General features: G+C 47.8%; 1 protein-coding gene and 1 pseudogene across 10 annotated transcripts in view; both read left to right on the top strand.

The window, feature by feature from the left end:
* Window positions 1-6,662, top strand: part of GPR161 (G protein-coupled receptor 161) — a 59,465-nt gene extending 52,803 nt beyond the window's left edge. For 5 of the 9 annotated variants that reach the window (XM_027526324.1, XM_027526315.1, XM_027526335.1 and 2 more), the window contains 2 exons: window positions 144-263; window positions 547-1,037. In XM_027526324.1, coding sequence (XP_027382125.1) covers window positions 144-263; window positions 547-824 — 398 coding nt within the window. In that variant the 3' untranslated portion in view covers window positions 825-1,037. Of the gene's footprint in view, window positions 1-143; window positions 264-546; window positions 1,038-2,409 lie in introns of those variants that run through there. The other 4 variants (XM_027526345.1, XM_027526372.1, XM_027526353.1 and 1 more) reach the window with 3 other exon arrangements.
* A 732-nt stretch (window positions 6,663-7,394) lies between these two features.
* LOC113890387 lies at window positions 7,395-8,122 on the top strand (annotated as a pseudogene). The gene has a single exon (XR_003510485.1). The product of XR_003510485.1 is annotated as an immortalization up-regulated protein pseudogene (transcript).
* Window positions 8,123-13,499: the final 5,377 nt, after the last annotated feature.

Genomic DNA, 13,499 nt, shown 5'->3' on the forward strand with positions numbered 1-13,499 from the left:
AAGCTGCAGGGCAGTTGGATGCACCTGGTTGTGGGTTGGAATAAATGGGAGAGGAAGGCAAGGGCTGTTTAGAGAGGGTGGGAAAGAACGTGAGAGGATTTGGTGTTGCCAGTTAGAGGTGCACAGTTTGCCCTTGGTTTTAGGAACAGATGTCATGCTGCTTGAAGACTACACATCGGATGACAACCCTCTCTCCCATGGCACGTGCCCACCCAAGAGGAGGAGCTCGGTGACATTTGAAGATGAAGTGGAACAAATCAAAGGTTTGGTTTCTGTGGCTGATGGCTTCAGGGAAATGGGGAAGTGAAAGGATCTTAGGAAAATTCCTCAGCCGAGCCTGCCCCCACGCCCAGCACACTAGGGGCTCCACCTTTGCCCATTCCCAAGTCACTCCCAACCTGACCTCTCTCACTTGAGTCCTTAGGCTTCTAACTCTCAGAGCAAATAGCATCTAAGGCTGGGCAAGCAGTGGGCTACACAGGCATGCACACTCACACACACACAGACACACACACACACACAGCTGATTCCCATCTCCTCCCTCAGGAAGTTACCTGCCTAGATACACCAGTTTCTGGGCCCTCCAAAGTTTCTTTCCCTTATGGATGCTGTGTGGCTATGAATCTGAACTTGGCCTCTCTGAGCCTCAGCTTCCATGTGTGGAAGATGAAAATAATGGCCCAATAATGCTCCAACTTCACGGCAGGGGAAGCTGCCACCTCAGTGGTCTTGCCCTCTTGAGGGTGCTGGGGCACTTGGGTCCTGCGAGAGGAATGAGTTCTGCTGTAATCCAGTTCCTGCATTTTTGGCTCCCCCTGTTCTGAACTCAACCCTCAGCACTCTAGTTGCCTCTGGAACTTGGGGTCTAGTTTCCCTTCCAGATATGCTGACTAGAAGTGCCATCCAGGCTGCCCACAGATGGAAGAATCTCTTTTCCTCTGAATAAGATGTGATGGAGGGGTCCGGGACTTTGATGTAATTTCTTCAGAAATGCTGACTATGAAAATAAATATCGGCCGTATCAGAGTTGATGTTCATAATTCGTCCTATCTTTTCTACCACTCCCCACCCCGGTTCCAGATGAATGGAAGGGTTGGTCATGGATGTCAAGGAGGCAGACATCAAATCGTCTGTTTTATGGGGAAAGTAGATTCAAGAACAGAGCTTGGATTAGCAGCCTCATGGGCCTTATGTTACTCCCAAATTAAAAAAAAATGGATTGAAGCCTTCCCCAATGCACCCAGCTCACATATGGCCAAGCTCGCTCCATCAGCCTCCATGTTGGGGGACAGCATACCAAAGGCACTCTTCTTTGCAGACAGGACGAGGAGCAGACACTTCTAAGACCACATCAGTCCTCCCGGGAGCGAGTGGCAGGGCAGGGAGAGGGCACGTGTTCCTCCCTTCTTCTCCTCTTGGAGTGTGGCATGCAAGTTGCTTACTCCAAGCAACATGAGGATTAGGGGATAAGCTGTTCCCTCCAAAATGTCAGGAGGAAAACAAGCAGTGAGGTTAAAAGCCATCAGGATGTGAAACTGAAGCCCCCCCCCCCCCCCAACCTGTTCACTTAAGTTGTCAGGGATCCTAGTCCCTGGGGAAAGGGCACCTGACTTCTAATGTCCTTCAAACCCTGAGGTTCTCTATGGCTGTGAGGAATTTCTGAGCGGGTGTGGAAAGGCCAGAGGCAACATTCAGGCTTGTGGAAGTTATAGCCAAAACCGCTGTACATTCCAGGGAGCTGAAAGACCAGAGAACTCTTTTACAGATGTAAATTAAGTGAAATCACTCAGTCGTGTACAACTCTTTGGGACCCCGTGGACTACACAGTCCATGGAATTCCCCACAGAATACTGGAATGGGTAGCCTTCCCCTTCTGTAGGGGATCTTCCCAACCCAGGGATCAAACCCAGGTCTCCTGCATTGCAGGCAGATTCTTTACCAGCTGAGCCACCAGGGAAGGCCAAGAATATTGGAGTGGGTAGCCTGTCCCTTCTCCAGCGGATCTTCCCGACCCAGGGATTGAACTGGGATCTCCTGCATTGCTGGCAGATTCTTTACCAACTGAGCTATCAAGGAAGCCCAATAGAAAGTATTTATCAAGCCTTTCCTACGAGCCAGACCTAAGCTAACGCATCTTAGGAAGAACTGTTTAATTATCACAGGAACCCTATGACATAAGGGGTGTGCCATGATCTCTTTACAGATTAGGAAACTGAAATTAGATTAAATGACGTCTTAGATTTCCCAAATAATAAGTAGGGAATTGTCGCCTGGGGACTCTAAATTCCAGAACCCACAGCCTTCAGCTATTTGTCTCCCCTTCCCAGGTCAGTAAAGCAACAGCAGGCAAGTCCTGGGGAGCCATCAGTCCTGGCCCCTCACTAACCTTCTTTCTGCCTTCTCTCTTAGAAGCTGCCAAGAACCCTATTCTTCACGTGAAAGCTGATGTGCACAAGTCCTTGGACAGTTACGCAACCAGCTTGGCCAAAGCCATAGAGGCTGAAGCCAAAATCAACTTATTTGGGGAGGAGGCTTTGCCTGGGGTCTTGCTTACAGCTCGGACTGTCCCTGGAATTGGCTTTGGGAGCCGCCGAGGCAGCAGAACTCTCGCAGGTCAGAGGCTGCAGCTTCAGAGCATCGAAGAGGGGGATGTTTTAGCCACAGAGCAGAGATGAGGGTGGACGCCCGTTACCATCTGTGCCAGGGCCCTGTGAGCAACATCTGATATGCAGTCATCTGAAAAAACACTGAAAACAGTGTCTGTAAGTGACTTCAGTGTCTGTGTGAGACCACACGAGGGCTTTCTGTGGATCCCAGTGATGGGACCAGAGCACAAAACAGAGCAGATGGAGGTGTGGCTGAGACTCTGGGCGGAGTGGGGTTTAGAGGGGGCTAGAGGCCTCAGCTGGGCAGGAAAGCACCATGTGGGCTACCTCCTCTTCTTCACAACCTGTGTCCTTGGGAGTCCAGCCATGCACTCTACCAGAGGCCTCGGGACACTTTGGAGGATGGCGCTTCCTCTGTGTGGCTGACGCGGGCTGTGTGGGGCCATTGGTTCTGCCCTGAGTGGTCCCCAGAGGAGAGCCCAGGAGCACAATACCCCAGACCCATGCGTCCTGGTTACAGCCTTGCCTCTGAGCCTGCTGATTCTAGTAGGGACTGTTCCCTGGCTGCTGGGCAGAGGCAGCAGGTCTGGGGTTGTGGCCACTGAGGACAGGCCTCCCTATGGACTGGCTCCTTAGTATTTTAAAAGAAGGGAGAAACCACTGTAAAGCACAGGAGCAAGGAACAGATACCAGACGTTTCATTTCTAGAAAGAAAAACAACCCGTGTGGTTAGGAAGCACCTTCATCTTCCGGACCTGAACAGGGCCGCGGGGCCAAGCACTGCCGAGTAGTTACTGCTATCACTGGAGGGAATCCCCTTCACACAGGAAAATCCCGTGGAATAGGTTCCGTATGTGATGCCTCATGTACTGTTTAGATTAGCTGGCCTCCAGGGAAAACTCCCATGGCCAGCAGCTACTATTTCCCTGCCCTCAATGTCTTAAGAAAGACTTGAAGAACTCTGGACCTGGCATCAGGAACTGTGCCGGCCCGGCTCTGCCTTATGTTACTCGGGTCACTGGGACTCCCTGTCACCTCTGGGCCATCTGGAAAATGAGCTAGGGATTGTGGGACTGGACTGTGCTGTGTGTGTGCTTAGTCATCCAGTCGTGTCTGAGTCTTTGTGGTCCCGTGGACTGAGAGGTGGCCAGGGTCCTTTCTAACTCTGATCTTTGGTGTTCTCTGAATTTGTTAGGGGGAAAAAAGTGACCCATGGATCAGTAATTGCACAGCTTTTGGGTGTCATGTCTGATGGGCATGTGAAGCACTTCAGGCCTGACGCATGGGCTGATCCAGTGTGTCTGTTTAGAGCACAGTCCTGACAGGATGCCAACCAGAAGGACACATAAATGGGTGCAGAGGGCGTGTCCTCAGAGGTGGAAAGTGGGGCCACGGATTGTGATGCGTACGTGAGATCTCTCCCCATCCCTTTGAGATGGGCAGCTGAATGTGTGGGCTTGCATCAGTGGCTGTGGTGACATGAACCACCTGTTCCTGCCCTTCAGCCTAGATGACAGCAGCCAAGTGCAGGTCTTGCCCCACTTCTGAATTCCAGGTGGTCAGCAGAGGATAGATTCTGAGCTCTCCCACATCTGTTATGAGGCAGCCGTTGCAGGAAGTGCACCACCTTTGCAGTGTTTCACTGTAACTAGTTCTCCAGCAGGCAGTGTGCCTTTGCTGTGTGGCAGAGACCAGTGGTTGGCTGGTCCCTTTGTCTGCAGTTTACAAAAGACTTTTCCTTAGACCTGGGGGCTGCTACCTTCAGTGATCAAATTCACCCAGTCTGCATTCTGGCTGGAAGAGGGAAGCAGCAGAGGGCAGGTTCACCTGTGGGTTCTGCTGAGGTCATGTGCAGATCAGTCAGATTCTGCTCTCACTACTGGCTGGCATTCCTAAATCTGAGGGCATTTTTGCTTTCTGTACTTTTTCCTAGCACTTGTCTTTATCCAGTTTCTAGAGGGACCATACTCTAGTATGCTCTGAGGGGGAACAGGGCAGGAACCTAAGATGACCGCCCCCCCGACCCCATCCACCCCCATCAGGCCATTTTGAGTGCAACGAAGTGGCCTGCATCCCAGGAGTTGGAAAGTGCCTTCCCTGGACTGTACTTGGCTGGGCTCGAAGGAGTGTCCTGAGACCTCCCAAGTCCTCACAGGCTGATCCCAGACTAGCTGGGATATACTAGATTTCATCTAAGCCAATCTAGAAATACTGTACTTCCCAAAAGCATTCTCTGCGTTTCCTCCTTTGTACTGAAGTCCATTCATTCATTCATCTTCCAAGCACTGCACATCTAGCGTGTGCAAGGCATCAAGCTAGGCTCTGTAATAACGTTCAAGTGTTTCACTCTACTGTAGGAAGAGACCTAGAGGAGACTGAGGCTAATAAGCAGCAAAGTCAAGTAATGGTTCTAGGAAGAACTGCAGGCTCTATAGGGAGCTGAATATTCCCAATTAGAAGGAGTTAGGGGTAGCACGCTACAGGAGGTGACTGAACCAAGACTTGGATTGGAGGGTGTCCGGCAGCTAGAACCATATTCTGCATATTGAGGAATTCAAATACTCCTTATTCAGCCTGAGTGAGAAGGGAGCGCAAAAGGAGGTGAGTGGGGAGAGGACAAAGACATACTCCCCGTACACTGAGGTTTCTGGGGGGGCAGTTTTGGGGACACTTGTCCTTGGTGCACAAAGTCAAAACCCCAACTGCCCTTGCTGAATGCTGGCCCATTAGCTTTATCCCGCTGTGCAGCAGCAACCTGAAGCCTTCCTGAGGGGGCAGTGTGGGGAGCGGTAGGTGGGACATTTGGCCACTTAACATAAAAACCTCAGTTCTGCATCTTCTAGTTTTGACAGGACCACCTGTAGGACTGTTGCCCATCTCTACTGCTTTCATCGAGGTTACCACTTGACTAAGTACCCCCCATGCTGTCTCCCAGATGCCAGGTTTGCGGGCTAGTGTGACCTGGAAGGCACGAAGTCCCACACTACCAAGCACACAGGTCACTGCCGAGGCCTTTCCCAGGCTCCGATTCAGGGCCTTCGACGCCAGGTGGCAGCAGTGTGGCTGTGCGCCACTGGCCGTCCCCAGCGGGAAAGAGTCGAGGATACAGCTGAAGGCTTGTTTGCTCCTGGCTTAGAGCACCTCCTCTGAACGCTGGGTCTCCACCGCTGTCCTCAGCCTTTGAGGACCACCCAGCTAGCTTGCTTACACTGCTCAGCTGTGTGATCTTAAACAAATCCCTGCTGTAGGAACGGGGTTGAGGAATGTAAGAGAAGGGCCATCTGGTGCTAATGTTGTTAATGTTACTTGATTCTCACTTAAGGAGCTGCTGTGTAGTCTCTGAGCAACTGGCGAGACTAACTCAAGTATTTGCAATAGGACAAGGAATCCTGGGGTGGACAGGACAGGAGAGGGAGGAAAAAGGCTTTGATACAGTGAGAGATAAGAAAGCTTTCTTAAAAGTGAACAATGCAAAGAAATACCGTGCATCGAACCTGGACTGGCGACTCGTTTCATACATGATATTATACATGTTTCAATGCCATTCTCCCAAATCTCCCCACCCTCTCCCTCTCCCACAAAGTCCATAAGACTGATCTATACATCGGTGTCTTTTTTGCTGTCTCGTACACAGGGTTATTGTTACCATCTTTCTAAATTCCATATATATGCGTTAGTATACTGTATTGGTGTTTTTCTTTCTGGCTTACTTCACTCTGTATAATAGGTTCCAGTTTCATCCATCTCATTAGAACTGATTCAAATATATTCTTTTTAATGGCTGAGTAATACTCCATTGTGTATATGTACCACTGCTTTCTTATCCATTCATCTGCTGATGGGCATCTAGGTTGCTTCCATGTCCTGGCTATTATAAACAGTGCTGCGATGAACATTCGACCCAGAGGGAGGGTAGGGGAGGGAGGTGGGAGGAGGGTTCACGATGGGGAACGTGGGTATGCCTGTGGCGGATTCCTTTCGATATTTGGCAAGGCTAATGCAGTATTGTGGAGTTTAAAAATAAAATAAAATTTAAAAAAAATAAAAAATAAAAAAATAAAAAAAGTGAACAATGCAAAGAAATAGAGGAAAACAATAGAATAGGAAAGACTGGAGATCTTTTCAAGAAAATTAGCAATACCAAGGGAACAATTCATGGAAAGATGGGATCAATAAAGGACAAAAACAGTATGGACCTAACAGAAGAAGAAGAGATTAAGAAGAGGTGGCAAGAATGCACTGAACTGTACAAAAAAGGCCTTAATGGCCAGGATAACCAAGATGGTGTGGTCACTCATCTAGAGCCAGACATCCTGGAGTGTAGTTCGCAGTTTGTTACTACGAACAAAACTAGTGGAGCTGATGAATTCCCGCTGAGCTATTTCAAATCCTAAAAGATGATGCTGTTAAAGTCCTGCACTCAACATGCCAGCAAATTTGGAAAACTCAGCAGTGGCCACAGGACTGGAAAAGGTCAATTTTCATTCCAGTCCCAAAGAAAGGCAATGCCAGAGAATGTTCAAACTACTGCACAATTGCACTCATTTTACATGCTAGCAAGGTAATGCTCAAAATCCTTCAAAGTTAGACTTCAACAATATGTGGACTGAGAACTTCCATATGTACAAGCTCAATTTAGAAAAGGCAGAGGAACCAGAGATCAAATTGCCAACATCCACTTGATCATAGCAAAAGCAAGGGAATTCAGAAAAACACATACTTCTGCTTCATTAACTATGCTAAAGCCTTTGACAGAATGGATCACAACAAACTGTGGAAAATTCTTAAAGAGATGGGAATACCAGACCGTCTTACTTGCCTCCTGGGAAACCTGTATGCAGGTCAAAAAGCAACAGGTAGAACTAGACATAGGACAGCAGATTGATTCCAGACTGGGACAGGAGTACGTCAAGGCTGTATACTGTCACCCTGCTTATTTAGCTTGTATGCAGAGGACATCATGCAAAATGCCAGGCTGGATGAAGCACAAGCTTCAAGATTGCTGGGAGAAATATCAATAACCTCAGATATGCAGATAACACCACCCTAATGGCAAAAAGTGAAGAGGAACTAAAAGCCTCTTGATGAAAGTGAAAGAGGAGAGTGGAAAAAGCTGGCTTAAAACACAACATTCAAAAAGCTAAGCTCTCACTACCATGGAGTTCGACCTGTTGGCAGCTGTGGAGTCTACCTCCAAGAAGCCCCAAGGGGCAGGCAAGGTGGGAGACCCCAAGCACAGCTCCCCCAAAGTTCAGGGCGGGTCAGCTGACAACCTAAAGCATCACCACGGCCATGGCCACAGCCAAGGGAGCACTTCAGATTCCAGCAGCAGCTCCAGTGATTCGGAAAATGAGGTGAAGCCCAGCTCGGAACCGCACAAGAGCGCCTCAGGCAAGGTCAAGAAGCCCAAGGTGTAAAAGGAGAAGAAGAAGGAGGAGGAAGGGAAGAAGAAGGCTTCCCACTGATGGCTCTGGGTGGGGCTCATTAAACCTTTGCTCGGCAAAAAAAAAAAAAAAGCTAAGATCATGGCATCTGGTCTTACCACTTAATGGCAAGTAGATGGGGAAACAGTGGAAACAGTGGCTGACTTTATTTTTCGGGCTCCAAAATCACTGCAGATGGTGACTGCAGCCATGAAATTAAAAGACGCTTGCTCCTTGGAAGGAAAGCTAAGACAAACCTAGACAGCACATTAAAAAGCAGAGACTTTGTCAACAAAGGTACATAAAGTCAAAGCTACAGTTTTTCCAGTGGTCATGTATGGATGTGAGAGTTGGATCATAAAGAAGGTTGAGCACCAAAGAATTGATGCTTTTGAACTGTGGTGTTGGAGAACACTCTTGAGAGTCCCTTGGACTGCAAGGAGATCAAACCAGTCAATCATAAAGTATATGAATATTCATTGGAAAGACTGATGCTAAAGCTCTAATACTTTGGCCACCTGATGCAAAGAATCAACTCATTGGAAAAGACCCCGATGCTAGGAAAGACTGAAGGCAGGAGAAGGGGATGACAGAGTATGAGATGGTTGAATGGCATCATCGAGTCAATGGACTTGAGTTTGAGCAAACTCCTGGGAGATGGTGAGGGACAGGGAAGCCTGACATGCTGCAGTTCATGGGCTTGCAAAAAGTTGGACATGACTGAGCAACTGAACAACAGCAACAGTGAGAGACCTTACTGGCGTGTTCAGATTTAATTAGATGAGTACTTTTCTACCCTGACAGTTGGTCCATGAAATACGTACAGATTAGACAGGTCTCTGGATGGACCACAGGATATATTCATGACAAGGGTTCAGCTTGAGCCCCGGCTATCTCCAGTCTAGAAGGAACTGTGGAGGTGATGTGGCTACAAAGGTTGAAGAAGGAAACGAGCAGGTACTGAGACTCCTGTGAACCTGACATGTTAAGTTACTTGAGTGCCTGTTGTGTGCTGGACATTATTAGGCACTTCCAAATGCTTTATCTCATTGCTTATCAGCTCAAATGTGATATAATGGGGATAGCACAGGATTTGCTATGGGAAGTTCTGGATTCAGATTCCATACTGTCACTGGCTTAGTAAGTGTCCTTGGGCCAACTACTCAATCTTTGTGTATTGCAGTTTTCTCATCTATAAAATGAACTTTGTATTCATTTTATATGTGGCATTTTATATATATTCATTTTACGTGGGGACACAGACTCCAAGAGGGTCTCCCTCCGAGGTGATAATGTGCATTAAGGCATTGAGCGTAGTACCTGGGCCATAGTCGATACTGAGCCGCTGCTGGTTTTCCTCCGCTCTGCAGGTGGGTGTAGTACTTGTGCTTTACAGGGCTCTCGACGACAAGACTTGAGAATCTTGAAAAGATAACAGTTACCCTACATAAGCGGTGTTGAAGGTTGTTGTCACGTTTGCTGAACAGTACACAGGAACATGGTGAGAAAGGGGAAGGCAACGGAGGCGAGGGAGCAAAGGGCAACTAGCATTTGGGGTTCAGGAGGTCAGGAAGAGTGGAGCTTTTCTGTTAATGGCCAGTGAAGATGATGGAGTCCCAGGCTGGTGTGGCATCTGGAATCAAAGCGCGAGCTCAGCTCTGACCTCCCTTAAGGGACAGTCAGAAGGGACACTCTGCTGAGCTGTGACCAGGCTTCCAAGGGCAGCTCCCTCCTGCAGTGACAGTGACTGCTCGGCAGTGGCCTTGGCACTTGGGTTCAGACTCTGTGACCCTCAGAGTCCCTGAGGGAAGAGGCAGTTCAGGGGCAGGAGACTGCTATCACCCACAGGATACAGAGAACCCCAGGTAAATTCCACGGGAGAGTAAAGAGAAATCAGAGTTTTCACCCTGAAGCAAAGGAAAATGGCTGTGAGCACAGTCGTATATGACTACAAGAGGGGCAGAGCTGGATCACCCTTCTCATTTGGGAAGGGGGACACACAATCCAAGGAGGCCTCAGGAAGTACAGAGAATTGTCCAAAGTCTCAAAGCGTCCTTGGCGATGTGACAGAGAAGGAAAAAGCCAGCTCTGCAGCTTGAGGAGGATGAGGGATAGTTGACAGTCATCATTAATATAACAGGCCAGTGGGGCTTTATTGGGTCGGTAGAAAAAACTATTGTAAACCAAGGAATCTGGGGATTAGAATATCTGCTTGCCAGAACTATAAAAAACTGCAGGCCTAAGGAAAGTGATCAGATTTCACTGGAAGGAATTCAAAGAACAAACTCAATCTACATGATTACCAAGAACACAGTTCTGCTCATTGTTATTTTTAGGAGAACAAAATAGACAAAGCTGTTTTCATCTCCCTCAGAGAGCAATTCCCTGAGTAGTAGTAATAGCTTAAGAATTAAAAGCCACTTTTTTCCTTTTGACACCACCATTTTGAAATATCACTAATCATAGGTGAGTCAGACTTTCCCAGAGCAAAAGACAGTCCTGGGGAGGATCACAGGCCTCAGCAGGCAAGGCCATGCTGAGAGTGCAGGGGAAAGAGCCTGTGTGGCTGGAAATAGGTCAGTCAGTGATGCTTAAGGAGCGGAGTCCTATGCTGTGTTCTGATAATGGACTCCTGGATGCAAAGGTGGTTAAAACCCAACCTTCAAGACAAAAGCACACTGATTCAGAAGTACAGTTCACTTGAAGTTTTCGGATTTTTTTTTAAGATTAAAAAAATGCTTAGTGTTAGTTGCTGAGTCATATCTGACTCTCTGTGTCCCCATGGACTGCAGCCCACCAGGCTGTTCTGTTCATGTAATTCTGCAGGCAAGAATACTAGAGTGGGTTGCCATTCCTTTCTCCAGAGGATCTTCCCAACCTAGGGATTGAACCTGTGTTTCCTGCAAGGGGCAGATTCTTCACTGTCTGAGCCATCAGGGAAGCACCCCCCCACAACGCCCCCCCCACCCCAGCCCAATGCTTAGGGTCATTATAAATATTTATAAACAAGTAAAAGTGTAGTTAGAATAATTTTGTTTACCTGATTAAATATCTGGTTTTGGGCTTGTGTAGAGCTTTGCCAATTGTGAATTTGTACTTATGGACTGTGGACTTCTCTGGGTGTCTCCTCCTCTACCTGTACCCTTTTTCTGCAGACATGTCCTTTTCTCAAGCCTCCCTTCCCACAGGCTGAAAAGAGGAAGGAGACTGAGCCCACTGTGGCACAATCCATACCACAGTCACCTAGGTACAGTTATCCATGTACTTTTAATAAACTGCAAGAAAATTAGATTCATGGAATACTGTTAAATGACTGGGAAGTAACCAGGAAAGACACAACAAACATTGTTAATTCTAAGTTTCAAAGGAGGATTAATGAAGAGCAGTGCTCTCTTGCTTGGTCTACCCCACAACCAAAGTCAAAGGGCGGATGGTAGAGATTATCAGACTCGTACAACCTCAAGGCACAGAGCCTACCACCTTTATCTGACCCTGTACCTGCCAGCCCTAAAGCCATATTCCTTTTTCTGAGTGGTTAAGTGGAACACTGAGATCCAGAGTCCAACTTGTGATCCTGGCATCCGCCCACACCCCAACAAACAGTGGATCATGGGAGTGGCCAGGACTCATTAAGTCTGTCTCTGTATAATCTTTTCTTTTTGCTGTCTTCTTGACTACTTGTCTGGCCTGCCCTGCTCCTTTATAACCAACTGGTGGTACGTGCTCATTTGTGTCTGACTGTGTGTGACCCCACAGACTGTAGCCCACCAGGCTCCTCTGTTGGGGGTAATTCTCTCAGCAAGAATATTGGAGTGGGGTGCCATTTCCCTCTTCCAGGGGACCTCCCCAACCCAAGGACTGAACCTGCATCTCCTGCATTGACAGGCAGATTCTATACCACTGAGCCACCACAGAAGCCCTTGGTAACGTACACCACAAAACTACAAAGTCAATAAAACTAAGGCATCTAATTCCTTGGACAAATACCACTTTTTAATGTTTGAGTTGCAATTTTAGATTCCTAGCCAAATTAAACCAGAAGTTCAGAATTCCTCCACTCCCAGCTGCCCAGCCTCCTTCACTGCCAAGTGAACACACTGAAGTGAAGTCACTGATTTTCTCCTGTTGCTTTTCCTGCCAGTCACCCTTGACCCCACTAAGCACTCCAGTCTGCTCTGTTAGTTTTCCAGCACGTCTCTGTTCCTGTTCTAGTGGAAGAACCTGTTATTTTGTGTGCTGCAGTAATCTTTTCAGTTATTCTGTAAAGCCCTCCGACCTTTCATGTGTTCCTAACACAGCCCCTGGGATTTACGGGGTGAAACAGGACTACCTCCATTTTCAGTTCGATTCAGTTCAGTCGCTCAGTCGTGTCCGATTCTATGTGACCCCATGAATCGCAGCACGCCAGGCCTCCCTGTCCATCACCAACTCCCGGAGTTCACCCAGACTCACGTCCATCGAGTCAGTGATGCCATCCAGCCATCTTATCCTCTGTCGTCCCCTTCTCCTGCCCCCAATCCCTCCCAGCATCAGAGTCTTTTCCAATGAGTCAACTCTTCACATGAGGTGGCCAAAGTACTGGAGTTTCAGCTTCAGCATCATTCTTTCCAAAGAAATCCCAGGGCTGATCTCCTTCAGAATGGACTGGCTGGATCTCCTTGCAGTCCAAGGGAATCCCAAGAGTCTTCTCCAACACCACAGTTCAAAAGCATCAATTCTTTGGCGCTCAGCTTTCTTCACAGTCCAACTCTCACATCCATACATGACTACTGGAAAAAACCATAGCCTTGACTAGACGGACCTTTGTTGGCAAAGTAATGTCTCTGCTTTTGAATATGCTATCTAGGTTGATCATAACTTTCCTTCCAAGGAGTAACCGTCTTTTAATTTCATGGCTACAGCCACCATCTGCAGTGATTTGGGAGCCCCCCAAAATAAAGTCTGACACTGTTTCCACTGTTTCCCTATCTATTTCCCATGAAGTGATGGGACCAGATGCCATGATCTTAGTTTTCTGAATGTTGAGCTTTAAGCTAACTTTTTCACTCTCACTTTCATCAAGAAACAGAAGCCCATAAAGGAAGAGGACACAGAAGCCCAGAGAAATCAGATGGCTTGAGCAGGTCATGTAACTATTTGGGAACCAGAAATAGACCCTAATACTTTTTGAAAATCATGCAGCTGCCCTGTTTAGAGACCAGTTCCTTTCCCCTTTGAGCATTTAGCATGTTCTTAATACAGATACATATGTGTCCTGCCCAGACTAAGAGCTAGACATTTAAGTCCAACTGAAGTTACTGAGCCAACTAGAGTTTTTTTTCCTCTATCCAAAAAGCCATCTGTCTTCTCTTAGCAACACATGTCCTTGGGTCTGCAGTCATCTGGGAGGAGCCATCCCTGATCTCCACATGGGAATCTGGCAACACCTGTGAGTCTATTTGTGGCTCAGTCAGAGACAGGAGCACGACAG

This window comes from Bos indicus x Bos taurus, chromosome 3 (genome assembly GCF_003369695.1).
Source record: "Bos indicus x Bos taurus breed Angus x Brahman F1 hybrid chromosome 3, Bos_hybrid_MaternalHap_v2.0, whole genome shotgun sequence".
Lineage (NCBI taxonomy): Eukaryota > Metazoa > Chordata > Mammalia > Artiodactyla > Bovidae > Bos > Bos indicus x Bos taurus.